Source organism: Salmo salar, chromosome 10 (genome assembly GCF_965601325.2).
Source record: "Salmo salar chromosome 10, fSalSal1, whole genome shotgun sequence".
NCBI lineage: Eukaryota > Metazoa > Chordata > Actinopteri > Salmoniformes > Salmonidae > Salmo > Salmo salar.
Genome location: NC_138300.1, coordinates 109591726 through 109612874, shown reverse-complemented (window position 1 = coordinate 109612874; position 21149 = coordinate 109591726). Strand labels below are relative to the sequence as shown.

General features: G+C 41.2%; 1 protein-coding gene across 4 annotated transcripts in view; it reads left to right on the top strand.

The window, feature by feature from the left end:
- kiaa1549la (KIAA1549-like a) overlaps positions 1-16017 on the top strand; it is a 43968-nt gene extending 27951 nt beyond the window's left edge. For 3 of the 4 annotated variants that reach the window (XM_014125484.3, XM_014125487.3, XM_014125485.3), the window contains 7 exons: positions 2071-2209; positions 3613-3984; positions 4178-4275; positions 6390-6532; positions 13162-13322; positions 13437-13510; positions 13610-16017. In XM_014125484.3, the coding sequence (XP_013980959.1) occupies positions 2071-2209; positions 3613-3984; positions 4178-4275; positions 6390-6532; positions 13162-13322; positions 13437-13466 (943 nt within the window). In that variant the 3' untranslated portion in view covers positions 13467-13510; positions 13610-16017. The remainder of the gene's footprint in view (positions 1-2070; positions 2210-3612; positions 3985-4177; positions 4276-6389; positions 6533-13161; positions 13323-13436; positions 13511-13609) is intronic. The other variant, XM_014125486.3, reaches the window with a different exon arrangement.
- The last annotated feature ends 5132 nt before the right edge of the window (positions 16018-21149 follow it).

The following is a 21149-nucleotide window of genomic DNA, read 5'->3' as shown; positions in this document are numbered from 1 at the left end:
CATCGTTAATGTGACAAAATCTCTTGCAGGGGGATGCCAAGCATCAAGTTTGTTTGCAATCATGTAACAATTTATGTAATGAACACTAGTCACTTTAATAATGTTTATGTACTGTTTCACCCACTTTATATGTACACTGTATATACTGTATTCTAGTCATGGCTCATCCTATATACAGTTATATACAGTCGGAAGTTTACATACACCTTAGCCAAATACATTTAAACTCAGTTTTTCACAATTATTGACATTTCATTCTAGTAAAGATTCCCTGTTTTAGGTCAGTTAGGATCACCACTTTATTTTAAGAATGTGAAATGTCAGAATAATAGTAGAGAGAGTGATTTATTTCAGCTTTTATTTCTTTCATCATATTCCCAGTGAGTCAGAAGTTTACATACACGCAATTAGCATTTGGCAGCATTGCCTTTAAATTGTTTAACTTGGGTCAAACGTTTCGGTTAGTCTTCCACAAGCTTCCCACAATAAGGGGTGAATTTTGACCCATTCCTCCTGACAGAGCAAATGTAACTGAGTCAGGTTTGTAGGCCTCCTTGCTCGCATATGCTTTTTCAGTTCTGCCCACAAATGTTCAAAAGGATTGAGGTCAGGGCTTTGTGATGGCCCCTCCTATACCTTGACTTTGTTCTCCTTAAACCATTTTGCCATAACTTTGGAAGTATGCTTGGGGTCATTGTCCATTTGGAAGACCCATTTGCGACCAAGCTTTAACTTCCTGACTGATGTCTTGAGATGTTGCTTCAATATATCCACATAATTTTCCTCCCTCATGATGCCATCTATTTTGTGAAGTGCACCAGTCCCTCCTGCAGCAAAGCACCCCCACAACATGATGCTGCCACCCCTGTGCTTCACGGTTGGGATGGTGATCTTCGGCTTGCAAGCCTCCCCCTTTTTCCTCCGAACATAACAATGTTCATTATGGCCAAACAGTTCTATTTTTGTTTCATCAGACCAGAGGACATTTCTCCAAAAAGTACGATCTTTGTCCCCATGTGCCGTTGCAAACCGTAGTCTGGCTTTTTTATGGCAGTTTTGGAGCAGTGGCTTCTTCCTTGCTGAGCAGCCTTTCAGGTTATGTCGATATGGGACTCGTTTTACTGTGGATATAGATACTTTTTTACTGTTCCTTCAGCATCTTCACAATATCCTTTGCTGTTGTTCTGGGATTGATTTGCACTTTTCGCACCATAGTACGTTCATCTCTTGGAGACAGAATGCGTCTCCTTCCTGAGCGGTATGACGGCTGTGTGGTCCCATGGTGTTTATACTTGCGTACTATTGTTTGTACAGATGAACGTGGTACCTTCAGGCATTCAGAAATTGCTCCCGAGGATGAACCAGACTTGTGGAGGTCTACAAATTTTCTTTTTAGGTCTTGGCTGATTTCTTTTGATTTTCCCATGATGTCAAACAAAGAGGCACTGAGTTTGAAGGTAGGCCTTGAAATACATCCACAGGTACACCTCCAATTGACTCAAATGATGTCAATTAGCCTATCAGAGGCTTCTAAAGCCATTACATCATTTTATGGAATTTTCCAAGCTGTTTAAAGGCACAGTCAACTTAGTGTATGTAAACTTCGGACCCACTGGATTTGTGATACAGTGAATTATAAGTGAAATAATCTGTCTGTAAACAATTGTTGGAAAAATTACTTGTGTCATGCACAAAGTAGATATCCTAACTGACTTGCCAAAACTATAGTTTGTTAACAAGAAATTTGTGGAGTGGTTGAAAAACGAGTTTTAATGACTCCAACCTAAGTGTATGTAAACTTCCAACTTCCAACTGTAACTTATTTTAGTATTTTTCTGGATGATGTGTATTGTATTGGTGGATATTGCTGTACTGTTGGAAACATCTGAAAATCTGTGTATGTGACCAACCAACTTTGATTTGATTTGAAATACACATTCGAAATATCTGAAATATTCCTATGATGGTGCAAACCTGTGCTGCAGAGCAGGGCCATTTTTACTGGTGCGGATGATGAGGATTATGATGGCCATTGTCATGACGATGGCGACTATGATATCCCTATTTCAGGCATCCCCCATCCAGAGAGCCAGCCTACTGGAGCCGTCAGTCCCTGGCCGCCAGCAGCCCTGGCCCCGTGGAGACGGAGATGGACCTGCTGGTCCTCAGAGAGAGGTCTAGAAGAGGGATCCGCAACAGCGGCTATGACGTGAGGCCCTACTGAGTATCACTGCTGAACAGTGTCCATTTTAAGACATCCATGAGATGTAAAACAGGGATGGTCAATTCCAGTCCTTACGGGCCGGAGTGGTGACACACTTTTCCCCCATCCCTAGCAAACAAGGCAGATTAAACTCATTGCATTCTAAGCTAAAGATCACGATGAATTGATTATTGGAGTCAGTTGTGTTAGTAGCTGGGGCTTGGGAAAAAGTGTGACACCGATCATGCCGCCAAGGACTAGAGTTACGCATCCCTGTCCTGAAGTGTACACCATACTACTGGAGTCAATGCATGGGAAAAAGGTGTTGAGCATAGATAAGTTCTGATACTGGGGTGCAATAACCTAAAGAAAACCCTAGAACAAAGCCTGTCCCAAAATGCCTATCTCTCCCAATCCTTATTCTAAGCTCTATGGCTCAAATGAAGAGGATTACCTTCATCCAAACTTTAAAACCTCCATCTAGCACAGCGATGGAGCTCGTTATTAGAGCTATCATTTTATGCTGCCTGCACAGGCACTACATTGCTGAATGTTAGTGACCGTTAATATGATTATAGCCTGTTCAGTGATTCAGATGCGAAATTCGATACCAGTTAATATACTGAACAAAAATGTATACGCAACATGCAACAATTTCAAAGATTTTACTGAGTTACAGTAATATAAATCAAATGTATTTATAAAGCCCTTCTTACATCAGCTGATATCTCAAAGTGCTGTACAGAAACCCAGCCTAAAACCCCAAACAGCAAGCAATGCAGGTGTAGAAGCAATATAAGGCCATCAGTCAATTGAAATTAATGAATTAAGCCCTAATCTATGGCTTTTACATGATTGGGCAGGGGTGCCCCCCAGTGGGTGGGGTGGCCCACCACCACTGGGGACACTGGGGAGCCAGGCCCAGCCAATCAGAATGAGTTTTTCCCCACAAAAGGGCTTTATTACAGATATAAATATTCCTCAGCATTTCTTGCAGTCAGCATGCCAATTGCACACTCCCTTAACACTTGAGACATCTGTGGCATTGTGTTGTATGACAAAACTGCACATTTTAAAGTGGCCTTTTATTGTCCCTAGAACAAGGTGCACCTGTGTAATGACCATGCTGTTTAATCAGTTTCTTGATATGCCACACCTGTCAGGTGGATGGATTTTCTTTGCAAAGGAGAAAAGCTGACTAACAGGGATGTAAACAAATTTGGGTGCAAAATTTGAGTGAAATACGTTTTTTGTACGTTTTTTATTTCAGCTCATGAAACATGGGTTCAACACTTTACATGTTGCGTTTATATTTTTGTTCAGTGTAGCTCTGAATGTGATGAGCTTTTAAATTGCAAATGGATAACCCTGTGTGTGTGTGTGTGTGTCCCCGCCTTCCTGTGTGTCAGGTGGAGCCGTTTGAGGAGACCAACGTGGACCGACTGATGAGCTCCTTGGGTTATGGTGGAAGCCATCAGGTTAAGGGTCTCTCGGACTCGTCCACTCTGAGCTCTCAGCCTTCAATCGGCGAGGTCCGCCAGCAGATGCAGCTCCTGCTGGGTAATGCCTTTGGGCTGGCCCCAGACGAGGCCCCGCCCTCCAACCACCACCACCCCCACATTCACCCCCACCTCCACAGTTCCTACAACCCCAGTCACACCAGCCCCTACTCCGAGGGAGTGACCAGTGCCCCTGGCACCATGAACCACCCATGCGGAGGAGGCCACCAGCATGGTTCTGCCTACGGGCCGGAAATACACCAGTGTAGCTTACCCAAGCCTGTGAGTGCATTGATTAGATCATGCAATAAAGAACCCCAAAAAATGTCTGTATGTTTACGGTGGTGTTTTAAACAAAAATCCTGAATGCTATTGTAGAAAATCTACATAATAAGATAGTATCTGTATAGGACATTATGTTTAAACACCCACACACTGATTGAACTGTGTCTGTGTGTTGTGTTTGGTGCTGCAGGGCTTCAGGTTCACTCAGCTTCCTGACATGGGCATTGGACCTCCGCCCACTCTGATCCCCTCCAGACCTGGACCCCCTCCCGGGACCTCAATGAGGCGGTACGAAACTCCCTCCTCCTCCCTTCAAGCTGTCAGAAAGACAGTAAATGGATGCTTATAACATTCATTCCAATATATTCACATCCACACAATGCTAAACATGCTCAACCTACTACAATGAACAACAATCTAAATGCAACATGCAACAATTCAAAGATTTTACTGAGATACAGTTCATATAAGGAAATCAGTCAATTGAAATGAATTCATTAGGCCCTAATCTATGGATTTCACATGACTGGGAATACATATCTGCATCTGTTGGTCACAGATATCTGAAAAAAGTAGGGGTGTGGATCAGAAAACCACTCAGTATCTGGTGTGACCACAATTTGCCTCATGAAGTGCGACACATCTCATTCGCATAGAGTTGATCAGTCTGTTGATTGTGGCCTGTGGAATGTTATCCCACTCCTCTTCAATGGCTGTGCGAAGTTGCTGGATATTGATGGGAACTGGAATATGCTGTCGTACACTTCGATCCAGTGTATCCCAAACATGCTCAATGGGTGACATGTCTGAGTATGCAGGCCATGGAAGAACTGGGACATTTTCAGCTTCCAGGAATTGTGAACAGATCCTTGCGACATGGGGCTGTGCATTATCATGTTGAAACATGAGGTGATGGCAGCGGATGAATGGCACGACAATTGGCCTCAGGATCTTGTCACGGTATCTCTGTGCATTCAGATTGCCATTGATAAAATGCAATGGTGTTCGTTGTCCGTAGCTTATGCCTGCTCATACCATAACCCCACCGCCTCCATGGGGCACTGTGTTCACAACGTTGACATCAGCAAACCGCTCTCCCACACAATGCCATACACACGTCTGCCATCTGCCCGGTACAGTTGAAACCGGGATTCATCAGTGAAGAGCACACTTCTCCAGCATGCCAGCGCTATTGTAGGTGAGCATTTTCCCACTGAATTCGGTTACGACGCCAAACTGCAGTCAGCTTCCCTGAGATAGAAGTTCGGTACAAACTGTCAGAAACTTTGGTTATGCAAACCCACAGTTTCATCAGCAGTCCGGATGGCTGGTGTCAGATGATCCCGCAGGTGAAGAAGCCGGATGTGGAGGTCCTAGGCTGGCGTGGTTAAACGTGGTCTGCGGTTGTGAGGCCGGTTGAAAGTACTGCCAAATCCTCTAAAACAACGTTGGAGGTGGCTAATGGTAGAGAAATGTACATTAAATTCTCTGGCAACAGCTCTGGTGGACATTCCTGCAGTCAGCATGCCAATTGCACGTTCCCTCAAAACTTGAGACATCTGTGGCATTGTGTTGTGTGACAAAACTGCACATTTTAGTGGCCTTTTATTGTCCCCAGTGCAAGGTGCAGCTGTGCAGTGAATATTGCTGTTTAATCAGCTTCTTGATATGTCACACCTGTCAGGTGGATGGATTATCTTGGAAGGAGAAATGCTTACTAACAGGGATGTAAATACATTTGTGAACCAAATTTGAGAGAAATAAGCTTTTTGTGCGTATGTAAAATTATATCAGCACATGAAGCATGGGACCAAGACTTTATATGTTGCGTTTATAATTTTGCTCAGTATACTTTTTTTGAAGATCTACTTGTAACTAGCGTACTGTATCCTTGTAGCGTTTCCCATCCTAACTTTTTTGTACTACTGCTCATGTGTTGTGTAGTATTTCTACTCTACTTTTATTCTGCATCATTTAAAACAGGGATGGGCAAACCCTGCTTTTGAAGGCCCTTTGATCAATCAATTTTTGTTTTGTTTTACTCATTCGGGTCTCAACTTATGTTGAGACCCGAACTTATGTTGCAAGTTAGAATAGTAAAATACATAAGGTGCAATTTTGAAATTTGGTTGTTCATCAGCAGTTTTTCTCTTGTTATGTCAGTCACTGATAGTCACTCAATTAGCCCATGTCAGTAAACATCTTTTAGATTGGTAAGCTATCTAAACTTAGTAATCATGGTCGAATTACCAGCCGGGGGCCCCCAATGATTTGTTAGTCAGTCTCACTCATATATCATATTAAAAATTGCTAAACATTTCTCTCTACCCTATGTCACAATGTGTAGAATTGCAGGAAATTAGTTGTAAAAGCTAATTTTGTCTTTGTCCCCCCTTCTGCAGTTCTACACCCGACATCAGCCTGAAACCTCGCATTTCTGAGGCATCTGAGATACAGAATCAGCACAATGGTGCCACCTACTTGCCTATCAACAGAGCACCCTTCCCTGCTGTCACTGTTGACCAGTCCATGACCAGCTACTCAGGTCAAAATATGAAATATGATATAATTATTCAGATATGGACTAGTAAATATACAGTGAGCACCATAATTCATTGGACAGTGACCATTTTTTTGTTATTTTGGTTCTGTACTCTAGCACTTTGAGTTTGAAAGGATACAATGACAATGAGGGTGAAGTGCAGACTGTCCGCTTTAATTTGAGGGTATTTTCATACATATCGGATGAACCGTTTAGAAACTATAGAAGCTTTTGTACATAGTCCCCCCCATTTTCGGGCATCAAAAAACATTGGACAGTTTAACATAATTTAGAATAAAGTATTTTTTATATTTGGTCGCATATCCTTTGCATGCAATGACTGCTTGAAGTCTGTGATGCATCGACATCACCAGACGCTGGGTATCTTCCCTGGTGCTGCTCTGCCAGGCGTGTACTGCAGCCATCTTCAGTTCCTGCTTGTTTCGGGGACTTATTGCCTTCAGTCTCCTCTTCCAATGAGTTTGGAGGCATTTGGTTTTATCTGAGCAGATAAAATATTTCTGTAGACTTCAGAATTCATTGTTCTACTTCTGTCTGCAGTCACATCATCGATGAAGACAAGTGAGTCTGTTCCACTGGCAGCCATACAGGCCCAAGCCATAACACCCCCTCCACCATGTTTCACGGATGAGGTGGTATGCTTTGGATCATGCTTTGGATCATGGGCATGTCTTTTTTTTCGCCACAGTTTCCTCTTTCCATCACTCTGGTACATGTTAATCTTTCCACAATACTTTTTTTCCAGAACTCTTGGGGCTCTTTTAGGTGCTTTTCAGCAAACTGTAATCTCGCCTTTCTGTTCTTCAGGCTTATCAGTGGTTTGCATCTTGTAGTGTACCCTCTGTAGTCTGCTGGTGTAGTCTTCTACGTATGGTAGACTTTGACACATCTATACCTGCATCCAGGAGAGTGTTTTTGATCTGTTGGGCTGTTGTCAGGGGGGTTTTCTTCAACATAGAGAGTATTCTCCGGTCATCCACTACAGTGTTCTTCCTCAGTCTACCGGGTCTGTTGACATAATTGAGTTCACTGGTTGTTTTTTTCTTGTTAATGATGACCCAAACTGTTGACTTGGGCATGCCCAGGGTTTTTGCAATGTTCCTGATTGATTGATTTTCATTTCTGAGCCTTATGATGGCCAGCTTCATTTGCATCAACACTGCTGTCTTCCTCATGTTGTCACACCCCAACAACAACCTCCAAAGGCAATAGCAAAGTCTAGAATCAATACTATTCATGAACAGCTCTCCTGCATTCACTAACGACACAAAAGAATATACCTGCCTAACGACACACATCTGTGAAGCCAATTCAACAAATACTTATAGTACCTTAAAATTGGGGGACCATGTACAAAAGGTTCTGTCATTTCTAAACGGTTCATCCGATATGTATGAAAATACCCTCAAATTAAAGCTGACAGTCTGCACTTCACCCTCATTTTCATTGTATCCTTTCAAACTCAAAGTGCTAGAGTACAGCACCAAAATAACAAAAAAATGGTCACTGTCCAATGAATTATGGTGCTCACTGTAAATACAAATGTAAATACACAAAGTACCAGTCAAAAGTTTGGACACACCTACTCATTCCAGGGTTTTTCTTTATTACATCAAAACTATGAAATTACACATAATTATTTATGAATCATGTAGTAACCAAAAAAGTAACCAAAAATCCGTTCCAGGTGACAACCTCATGAAGCTGGTTGAGAGAATGCCAAGAGTGTGATAAACTGTCATCAAGGCAAAGGGTGGCTACTTTGAAGAATATCAAATATAACAGATTTTGATTTGTTTAACACTTTTCTGGTTACTACATGAGTTCATATTTGTTACTTCATAGTTTTGATGTCTTCACTATTATTCTACAATGTAGAAAATAGTAAAAAATTAAGAAAAACCCTGGAATGAGTAGGTGTGTCCAAACTTTTGACTGGTACTGTATGTGTATCTCAAGTGCATCATATACAATGCCTTCGGAAAGTATTCAGACCCCTTGACTTTTTCCACATTTTGTTACGTTATAGCCTTATTCTGAAATTGATTAAATAATAGTTTTTTGTCAGCAATCTACACACAATACCCCATAATGACAAAGCGAAAACAGGTTTTTAGAAATGTTTGCTTATTTATGACAAATAAAAACAGAAAAAACTAATTTATATAAGTATTCAGACCCATTGTTATGAGACTTGAAATTGAGCTCAGGTACATCCTGTTTCCATTGATCATCCTTGAGACGTATCTACAACTTGACTGGAGTCCAACTGATCTAAATTCAATTGATTGGGCATGATTTGGAAAGGCACACACCTGTCTATATAAGGTCCCACAGTTGACAGTGCATGTCAGAGCAAAAACCAAGCCATGAGGTCAAAGGAATTGTCTGTAGAGCTCCGAGACAGCATTGTGTAGAGGCACAAATATGGGGAAGGGTACCAAAAAATGTCCGCAGAATTAAAGGTCCCCAATAATACAGTGGCCTCCATCATTCTTAAATGGAAGAAGTTTGGAACCACCAAGACTCTTCCTAAAGCTGGCCGCCCAGCCAAACTGAGCAATCGGGGGAGAAGGGCCTTGGTCAGAGAGGTGACCAAGAACCCGATGGTCACTCTGACAGAGCTCCAGAGTTCCTCTGTTGAGATGGGAGAACCTTCCAGAAGAACAACCATCTCTGCAGCACTCAACTAATCAGGCTTTTATTGTAGAATTGCTAGACAGAAGCCCCTCCTCAGTAAAAGGTACATGACAGCCCGCTTGGAGTTTGCCTAATGGCCCCTAATGGACTCTCAGACCATGAGATACAAGATTCTCTGGTCTGATGAAACCAAGATTGAACTCAGTGGCCTGAATACCAAGTGTCACGTCTGGAGGAAATCTGGCACCATCCCTACGGTGAAGCATGGTGGTGGCAACATCATGCTGTGGGGATGTTTTTCAGTGGCAGGGACTGGGAGACTAGTCAGGATCGAGAGAAAGATGAACGGAGCAAAGTACAGAGAGATCCTTGATGAAAACCTGCTGCAGTGCACTCTGGACCTCAGACTGGGGCAAAGGTTCACCTTCCAAAAGGACAACGACCCCAAGAATACAGCCAAAACAACGCAGGAGTGGCTTCGGGACTAGTCTCTAAATGTCCTTGAGTGGCCCAGCCAGAGCCTGGACTTGATCCCGATCAAACATCTCTGGAGAGACCTGAAAATAGCTGTGCAGCGACTCTCCCCATCTTACCGGACGGAGCATGTGATGATCTGCAGATAAGAATGGCACACCCAAATACAGGTGTGCCAAGCTTGTAGATTGATAACCAAGAAGACTCAAGGCTGTAATCGCTGCCAAAGGTGCTTCAACAAAGTACTGAGTAAAGGGTCTGAATACTTACGTAATATTTTAGTTTTTATTTGTTATACATTTGCAAAAATGTCTAAACTTGTTATTTGCATTGTCATTATGGGGTATTGTGTGTAGATTGATGAGAAGAAAATAACCGATTTAATCCATTTTAGAGTAAGGCTGTAACAAAATGTGGGAAAAGTCAAAGGGTCTGAATAATTTCCAAATGCACTGTGTATATACACTACCGTTCAAAATTTTGGGGTCACTTACAAATGTCCTTGTTTTGAAAGAAAAGCCAAGTCCATTAAAATAACATCAAATTGATCAGAAATACATTGTTGATGTTGTAAATGACTATTGTAGCTGGAAACGGCAGATTTTTTTTTAATGGATTATCTACATAGGCGTACACAGGCCCATTATCAGCAACCATCACTCCTGTGTTTCAATGGCACGTTGTGTTAGTTAATCCAAGTTTACCATTTTAAAAGGCTAATTGCACATTAGAAAACACTTTTGCAATTATGTTAGCACAGCTGAAAACTGTTGTCCTGATTAAAGAAGCAATAAAACTGGCCTTCTTTAGACTAGTTGAGTATCTGGAGCATCAGCAGTTGTGGGTTTGATTACAGGATCAAAATGGCCAGAAACAAAGAACTTTCTTCTGAAACTCGTCAGTCTATTCTTGTTCTGAGAAATGAAGGCTATTCCATGAGAGAAATTGCCAAGAAACTAAAGATCTCGTACAACGCTGTGTACTACTCCCTTCATAGAACAGTGCAAACTAGCTCTAGCCAGAATAGAAAGAGGAGTGGGAGGGCCCGGTGCACAACTGAGCACGGCGACAAGTACATTAGAGTGTCTAGTTTGAGAAATAGACGACTCACAAGTCCTCAACTGGCAGCTTCATTAAATAGCACCCGCAAAACACCAGTCTCAACGTCAACAATGAAGAGGCGACTCTGGGATGCTGGCCTTCTAGGCAGAGTTGCAAAGAAAAAGCCATATCTCAGACTGGCCAAAAATAAAAAAGATTAAGATGGGCAAAAGAACACAGACACTGGACAGAGGAACTCTGCCTATAAGGCCATTCTGGCCATTTTGAGACTGTAATCGAACCCACAAATGCTGATGCTCCAGATACTCAACTAGTCTAAAGAAGGCCAGTTGTATTGCTTCTTTAAACAGCACAACAGTTTTCAGCTGTGCTAGCATGATTGCAAAAGGGTTTTCTAATGATCAAATTAGCCTTAAATTTGGATTAGCTAACACAACATGCCATTGGAACACAAGAGTGATGATTGCTTGTAATGGGCCTCTGTACGCCTATATAGATATTCCATAAATAATCTGCCGTTTCCAGCTACAATAGTCTACACTGTATTTCTGATCAATTTGATGTTATTTTAATGGACAAAAATGGGATTTTCTTTAAAAAACAAGGACATATCTAAGTGAGCCCAAACTTTTGAACACTAGTGTATGTATATATATATATATATATATATATATATATATATACATACAGTTGAAGTCGGAAGTTTACATACACCTCAGCCAAATACATTTAAACTCAGTTTTTCACAATTCCTGACATTTAATCCTAGTAAAAATTCCCTGTCTTAGGTCAGTTAGGAACACCACTTTATTTTAAGAATGTGAAATGTCAGAATAATAGTGGAGAGAATGATTTATTTCAGGTTTTATTTCTTTCATCACATTCCCAGTGGGTCAGAAGTTTACATACAGTCAATTAGTATTTGGTAGCATTGCCTTTAAATTGTTTAACTTGGGTCAAACGTTTCGGTTAGCCTTCCACAAGCTTCCCCCAATAAGTTGGGTGAATTTTGTCCCCATCCTCCTGAAAGAGCAGGTGTAACTGTGTCAGGTTTGTTGGCCTCCTTGCTTGCACATGCTTTTTCAGTTCTGCCCACAAATGTTCTATAGGATTGAGGTCAGGGCTTTGTGATGGCCACTCCAATACCTTGACTTTGTCATCCTTAAGCCATTTTGCCACAACTTTGGAAGTATGTTGGTGTCATTGTCCATTTGGAAGACCCATTTGCGACCAAGCTTTAACTTCCTGACTGATGTCTTGAGATGTTGCTTCAATATATCCACATACTTTTCCTTTTTCATGATGCCATCTATTTTGTGAAGTGCACCAGTTCCTCCTGCAGCAAAGCACCCCCACAACATGATGCTGCCACCCCCTGTGCTTCACGGTTGGGATGGTGTTCTTCGGCTTGCAAGCATCCCCCTTTTTCCTCCAAACATAACGATGGCCATCATGACCAAACAGTTCTATTTTTGTTTCATCAGACCAGAGGACATTTCTCCAAAAAGTATGATCTTTGTCCCCATGTGCAGTTGCAAACCGTAGTCTGGCTATTTTATGGCGGTTTTGGAGCGGCCTTTCAGGTTATGTCGATAAAGGACTTGTTTTACTGTGGATATAGATACTTTTGTACCTGTTTTCTCCAGCGTCTTCACAAGGTCCTTCGCTGTTGTTCTGGAATTGATTTGCACTTTTCACACCAAAGTACGTTCATCTCTAGGAGACAGAACGCGTCTCCTTCCTGAGCGGTATGACGGCTGTGTGGTCCCATGGTGTTTATACTTGCGTACTATTGTTTGTACAGATGAACGTGGTACCTTCAGGCGTTTGGAAATTGCTCCCAAGGATGAACCAGACTTGTGGTCAAATAATTTTTTTCTGAGGTCTTGGCTGATTTCTTTAGATTTTCCCATGATGTCAAGCAAAGAGGCACTGAGTTTGAAGGTAGGCCTTGAAATACGTCCACGGGTACACCTCCAATTGACTCAAATGATGTCAATTAGCCTATCAGAGGCTTCTAAACCCGTGACATCGTTTTATGGAATTCCAAGCTGTTTAAAGGCACAGTCAACTTAGTGTATGTAAACTTCTGACCCACTGGATTTGTGATACAGTGAATTATAAGTGAAATTATCTGTCTGTAAACAATTGTTGGAAAAATTACTTGTGTCATGCACAAAGTAGATGTCCTATCTGACTTGCCAAAACAAGACAATTGCGGAGTGGTTGAAAAACGAGTTTTAATGACTCCAACCTAAGTGTATGTAAACTTCCGACTTCAACTATATATTTATTTATATATAGATAGATAGATAGATAGATAGATAGATAGATAGATAGATAGATAGATAGATAGATAGATAGTTTTCTGTCAAATTGCTTCAGTTCACTCAGTTAAGCCTCTGATTGGCTAAACACACTGCTCATCTCTACAGGAAACCCAATGACAGCAGTCTACGCCATATCAGCCAACCACCCTGGTTACTCTGACTACTTTGTCATGTCTCCACCATCGTCATACGGAAGCCCATCCTGGATGTCCTACCCACCGGAACCTGAGGACATCCCACACCAGTGGAATGATACTGTAAATACTGTTAGTATCTGAACCAGAACAATGTCCTTTTATATTTAGCTTGTATAACACAGATTGTTTGATTTGGATTCCTCACTATTAGTCCTTGTTTAAACCAGTCTCTTCTCTTTTCAGAACCCGTGTCATTTAGAAACCATTTGTTGAGATTACCTGATCTCTGGCACTGAGTGGAAACAGCATATATCTTGGTGGGCACACACACTTAACACAAGACAGCATTTTTGATCAATGACTTGGGTTTTTGTGGCTCATTTCCTTTCGTTACATTTCTTTCTCTTGTCTTCCAGGTGTCCTATCGGTTGAGCAGTAGGGCCTCCCTCCCTCACAGTGAGTACCCCTGGACAAGAGCACCCTGCCCTCGCTGTCACCCCTGGCCCCTGCTGGCCTCTGGCCTGCTTCCTCAGCCCATCCAGGCCCTCGATGGTCTTTGAGCCCCAGGTCACACAGGCCTCACAGCCTCCATGTCAACTGCCACCAGCCAGTGGAGGATGGCCTAGAGTAGAGCAGCAGCATCCCCCATGGTAATGCCACATACAGCCTCTGCCCTGGTCCACACCATCCAACGACAGAGCTGGACTAACTGTGCTTTTTGATGATCCAAATTCTTTAATGGAAAGAAGAGTTTTACCTACTACTGATGGTTTATGTGTATTTTTTAAAATTACAAAAAAATAGTATCTAACTCGTCTTGAGCTGTTTCAGTTTTTGGATATTTGTGTGCTTTGTCATTTACTTTTGTGCATTACTTCTTATTTTGAATGAGTAAAAGATTTAATGAGTGTATCTTGTGCGCTCACCTTAATTTAAGGGAAAACATTTGTGCAAGAAAAGCTTTGGTGTGATTGGCATTGTCATTCTGTATTTTTGAAATGTACCCATGACCTTCAACCCATCAGATTACAGTAGAAAAACAACTGTTCTGTCATTCATATGTTCATGAGGTTTGTCTACTAACCATGATTATGAAAAGCTGAATAGAGTCATATATTGCAGCACACAAATGATCTTACAATGGTTCTTTACTTGCAAGTGTTATTATGTATTTGTATTTGGAGATTCTGACTTATATTGGGTCATATTCATTCACTGGACAGAGTGGTAATAACCAGATGTGTTGGATGGGCCACAGGAGTATTTATTCAATTTATTATGTAACATGACAGCATTAATTATTGAATATACTTTTACAAGCAGTGAGAGAGAGAGATATTTTCTGTGTATATTTTGACACCATTTTCTTTACATGTTGACTTGCTTTAATGCATTTCGAATTTGAAGGATGGTCAGATTGTTTTGAATCCTATTTTCAAATATTTCAAGGGTACCAACACTTAGATGTCTAACTACCAGGATCATCTAGTATAAAACATGACCACATTTCTAATGTATTAATTAATGTAAGTGCATATGCTGGTATATGCATATACAGAAATACTCACTGGGTCATAACATAAGCAAAATGATGGATAATGCTATGTTTTACTAGTATTTACTGAATTGCCTGGATTTCAAAACAAGGAAAATGTGATGGATAGGGCTCTTTACCATGTATATGCTACTAGTTGAGTTAATCAGTGCAGTTTAGTGTAGATCAACCACCACCGAAACATGTAACCAGACTTGATATGTATTACTGTGATATTGCTGATATTGAATATCTAATAATGACATAGCATTGGAAACGTTTTTACATTTAGAAATGGTGACAGAATCAGGTTTAATATGATGATAAAAAATAAAATACAGTTTGATCTATCACGATGTAGGGAAGTTATTAGTTTAGTCTGATATTAGATGAACAGAGCACTTTCTCATATATCCTGAGTTCCTGACCCCACAAAACTGCAGTATCAATGCAAATACTTTGTTAAGCATGCAATATTAATATTTAAAATATTAGAATAACTGCTTTTTAACAAATGATGAGTCATACTCAAAATTATAAAAAGATGCAAATGCATAGTCAGTATCTAGTCCATTAGTTTGACTGGGTAGGTGTCTTGAAATGGATACCAACTGTTTCTACCTAGTTTGAAAAAAATGATTTAACTATTTTTCTACAAAAATATGAAACCATTATTTTTACGTTTAAGCGTAATATTCCAAAGGAAGTATGATAAACCATGTAAAAAGCCCAAATGCAAAGACATTTAGAGAATCTGTCTGGTTTGCTCTGTAATACTACATAAAATGTCAACTTTTCTGCTCTACACATACATTGGTAAAACATTCTTCCACTACTAGATTTAGTCACAGTAAAGTTTCACTAAACAACGTTGATGAGACCTGAAAAGGAATTAAAATGTAGCCTATGAGTTGAACATCTTTGCCTTTATCAAGCACAAACAATCTGGTTGATGCTTAGAATCGTCGTCATTGTAACTTTTATCGCTAAGAGACAAAAGGCACTCCCATTTGTTGAAATAATATCATTGGTATGTTCAGTAACCCATATTTGAAGCTAATGAAGGGGAAAATGTGATTGATTTGAACAGTCAAAAGGAACATAATGAAGGAGTTGACATAAGTTGATACACTCATGATGCTTCTTTTACCAGATGCATTTCTCTGAGATGAAATGTGATGATTAGCCCCGGAAGTTTCTGAAGGCACAGCAGTTTGAATCATGTTATGAAGAATGCCGTTGAATGTAGTTATGCAGAATTTTGGTGAAATAAAACCCAATAAATTACAACTTGGAATTTGTTTCTTGAGGGGAACATTAGTTTACAACCCTGAATGAAGAATAGATACTTTCAGTAGGAACCTGCATGTGAGGGAGATGGGAGTCCATGTGTGACATTTTCTACTAGTTCAGTGAATAAATGTCAGGGTCTCACAGTGCATTGTTCCCATTGTCTAAGGAGCCGAACGTCCCTAGAGGGAAACTCATTTGACTAGTGACGTTGAAGGATTTACAAAGACCACAGACCGCAGCTCCAGCATCTAAAATTACTTTTCTTGACATTCTACAAGCAATGAATCCCAGTACAAAGCTTTTACACTGAACAAATTATTGTCCTCAGAAAGCTTTAAAATTGGTGTTCTTTCCCCACACATTATGATTAATTGCCGTATCAGTCCTCCAAGGAGATGGTAACCACGTCAGGACCTTGACTCTTCAGTACAGTCTGAGACTACTGAGCTACATTAAGATACACTTGTTTAAGGACATCAGTCCATATACACAGACATCTAAAGTAATATTGGATCAGTTCCTCTTATAGACGCAGATTGTCAGTAAGCCTGTGAGTAAACCCTTAGGATTCTTTTTGTACTCAAGGCTTACCCCTAAAACATCAGGTCAGATCACACGTTGCTAATGTGGTAAATGTGTGATCAACTGGCAGTTCATCTTTATCCCCACAAGGGGGAGGCAGAATTCCTGTAACTCATTAAGGTTTTCACAAATCTCACCCCATCTCTCCATTTTACAAAACCCCTCTGTCTCTGGCATTAATGGAGGTCTAGATGCTTTTATCTCCCATAATGCCCCTGGATTTTTTCTTAAACATGTTGTAGTGTTATTCAGACACGGCTCTCATCTAATGGGCCTTCCCAGCTGGCAACACTGTTTGGAATGATGTCATGGCCTGCTCGCTAGCCTGCTGCTGGTGAGACAACCCTGTTTAACAACAACACATTACCCAGGTACCCCCTCCTCTGCGGCTCTGGAGCCAGGCTGATGCCCCTACCTGCTGAGGTGTCTGTTGCACCTCATCCCGCTAACCATGGAACAACCCCCAGGCCCTGATGCAGTGACAAAAACAATCCCCTCTCTTCGCCACAGGAAATTGTTCTCATCTGTTTCTTCCTCCTCTCCTACTTAGGTAATCAACACACAGAGCACAGCCTCCAGGACCACTGGTTCTGCATAAAAAAAAGGTTTATATCCAAGGTAAACAGTTCTACTCGGTGGCAGGTAGCCTAGTGGTTAGGAGTGTTGGGCCAGTAACTGAAAGGTTGCTGGTTCAAATCCCCGAGCTGACTAGGTGAAAAATCTGTTGATGTGCCCTTGAGCAATGCACTTAACCCTAATTACTCTTATACATTTCTCTGGATAAGAATATATGCTGAACGGTGATAATGTAAGCCAACCATGAGATTTGTCAAGCTGAAAGTTTCTGTTCCACTGGGCACAAACTGGTTGAATCAATTTTTCAATGTATTGTGACATGGAATCTACACTGAACAAAAATGCAACATGTAAAGTGTTGGTCCCATGTTTCATGAGCTGAAATAAAAGATCCTAGAAATGTTCCATAGCCACAAAAAGCTTATTTCTCTCATATTTGAGGCACAAATGTGTTTATATCCCTGTTAGTGAGCATTTATCATTTACCAAGATAATCCATCCACCTGACAGGTGTGGCATATCAAGAAACTGATTAAACAGCATCTTCATTACACAGGTGCACCTTGTGCTGGGGACAATAAAAGGCCACCCTAAAATGTGCAGTTTTGTCCACAGATGTCTCAAGTTGAGGTAGTGTGCAATTGGCATGCTGACTGCAGAAATGTCCACCAGAGCTGTTGGCAGAGAATTGAATGTTAATTTCTCTAACATAAGCTGCCTCCAATGTCATTTTAGAGACTTTGGCAGTACGTCCAACCGGCCTCACAACCGCAGACCACGTGTTACCATGCCAACCCAGGACCTCCACATCCGGCTTCTTCACCTGCAGGATCGTCTGACAGCCAGATAGCTGATGAAGCTAAATATCTAAAAAACAAAAAAGCATTGTTTTTGGGACAAATCATTCACTCAATGCTAAACCTCGTTTAGATCTATTATTGAATTATGCGGCTCTTGAGCAAGTTGAGGAGACTAAACTGCTGGGTGTAACCCTAGATAGCAAGCTGTCATGGTCAAAACATATACACTTAATGGTTGCTAAAATGGGAAGAGGTCTGTTCGTGATAGGGCATTGCTCTGCCTTCTTGACATCTCAGTCAACCAGACAGGTCCTACAGGCCCTAGTTTTGTCGCACCTGGACTACTGCCCATCTGTGTGGTCATGTGCGGCAAAGAAGGACATAGGTAAATTGCAGTTGGTCCAGAATAAAGCAGCACGTATCACACTTAGATGTACACGAAGTGAAAGCGCCAGTAACATGCATGTCAGTCTCTCCTGGCTCAAAGTTGAGGAGAGATTGACTACATCAGTATTGGTCTTTGTGTGAGGTATTGATGTGTTGAAGATACTGAACTGTCTGTTCAAGCAGTTGGCATTCAGTTCAGACACTCATCGGTACAACACAAGACAAACAACCAGAGGTCTCTTCAGTCCCCAGGTCCAGAACAGAGGCCGGAAACGCACAGTACTAAATAGAGCCATGACTAGATGGAACTCTCTGCTACCCCAGGTAACTCAAGCTAGCAATAAAACCAGATTCAAAAAACAAAAGAACACCTTACTGCACAAAGGGGCTGTGAAGAGACACAGCCATTTTATATATATTGTGTTGTAATTTGCGCTGTATTATGTATTAGACCTAGATATTGTGTGTATGTACTGATGTGTAAGCTATGTGTGACATTTTAAATGTATGTAGTTCAGTCCTTGACTAATAATGTTCTGTACTAAGTATTATGTCATGTTTCATGATCCTAATAAATACCAATTACCAAACTGTTGGTTTGCACAACCAAATAATTTCTGCACAAACTGTCAGAAACCGTCTCAGGGAAGCTAATCTGCGTGCTCGTCATCATCACCAGCTTCTTGACCTGACTGCAGTTCGGCGTCACAACAGATTTCCGTGGGCAAATGCTCACCTTCGATGGCCACTGGCACACTCTTCACTGATGAATCCCGGTTTCAACTGTACTGGGCAGATGGCAGACAGTGTGTATTGCGTTGTGTGGGAGAGCGGTGTGCTGATGTCAAAGTTGTGAACAGAGTGCTCCATGGTGGCGGTGGGGTTATGTTATGGGCAGCCATAAGCTACGGACAATGAACACAACTGCATTTTATCAATGGCAATTTAAATGCACAGGTGCATACTCACCAGACATGTCACCCATTGAGCATGTTTGGTATGATCTGGATTGACGTGTACGACAGCGTGTTCCAGTTCCTGCAACTTCACACAGCCATTGAAGAAGACTTGGACAACACTCCACAGGCCACAGGCCACAATCAACAGCCTGATCAACTCTATGTGAAGGAGATGTGTCGCACTGCATGAGGCAAATGGTGGTCACACCAAATACTGACTGGTTTTCTGATCATTTTTTTTAAGGTATCTGTGACCAACAGATGCATATCCCAGGCATGTGAAATCCATAGATCAGAGCTTAATTTATTTATTTCAATTGACTGATTTCCTTAAATGAACCGGAACTCAGTAAAATCTTTGAAATGGTTGCATATTGTGTTTATGTTTTTGTTCAGTTGTGTAGTGGGTTTGCTGGCATGCATAAAATAAAATATAAATGTGGCGATTTTAGCAGGCATATTTATTTTTATGCATGCCAGCAACACAACACTAAACAATACATTAATTGCACTATAACGGTGACAGACAGTGCCCACATAAAGCTGTCTCAACAGCAGAGTCCCAGCTGCAGTTTCAACACCTTACCACTGGCTAGCAGAATACCTGTTAGAGAAGGTGTCAGGAGCTTGCAGAGATTTGTAGTCTTGTATGATGTCTACTTTGATGCTAATTAACATTTTCGAATCTGAGAGTAAATAGAGCTGAATATATTGATAAAAGTCACCTTGTCTGACATGGTTATCAAAACATCAAAACATCAAACCAAGGTAAGCCCACACAGGAACACAGCCCTTATTTTAAGTGTTCCTAAAATTCCCTGTGGGAAAAATGAATGGTGGAAATATTATTGGAACCATTTTGTGCTATATATGGTGACCAGAGTATGGGGAAGTGGATGTGTTGAAAGGAGTGAGTGTATGAAAAGCGAATTAGCTACAGTCAATATTTGGACATTGACCAAGTTATAATTTGGCTCTGTACGCCAGCACAATGGATTTGAAAGGAAACAATCAAGATGAGCTGAAAGTTTGAGGGTAATTACATCCAACTCAGGTGAAAGGTGTAGGATTTACAGCACTTTTTATATGTGGTCCCCACAATTTTAAGATCTCAAAATTAATTGGACAAACTAACAATCGTAAATTAAATTGTGAGTTTTAATACTTGGTTGCAAATCCTTTGAGGTCAATGACTGCTTGAAGTCTGGAACCCATAGACATCACCAGATGCTGTGTTTCTTCCCTGGTGATGCTCTGCCAGGCCTTTACTGCAGCTGTCTTCAGTTCTTGCTTGTTCTTGGGGCATTTTGCCTTCAGTTTAGCCTTCAGCAAGTGAAATGCATGCTCAATTGGATTTAGGTCAGGTGATTGACTTGGCCATTGCAGAACATTCCACTTTTTGCCTTAAAAAAGTATTGGGTTGCTTTTGCAGTATGCTTCGGGTCATTGACCCTCTGTACTGTGAAACGCCTTCCAATGAGTTTTGAAGCATTTGGCTGAATCTGAGCAGATAATACAGCCCTAAATATTTCAGAATTCATCCTGTTGCTTTTGTCAGCAGTCACATCATCAATCAATACAAGGGAACCAGTTCCATTGGCAGCCATACATGCCACTGTCACGGCTATCGTCGGTGAAGGAGGACCAAAATGCAGCAGGACTGTGTTTGTTCATTTTGAACATTTATTAACTTCACGAAATGAACGTACAAAAACAACAAAACAAGCGAACGAACGATAGACCGACAGTCTGGCAAGGCACAAGGCTAAACACAGAACAATTTCCCACAAACACACCGACAAACACACCCAACTAATATAGGACT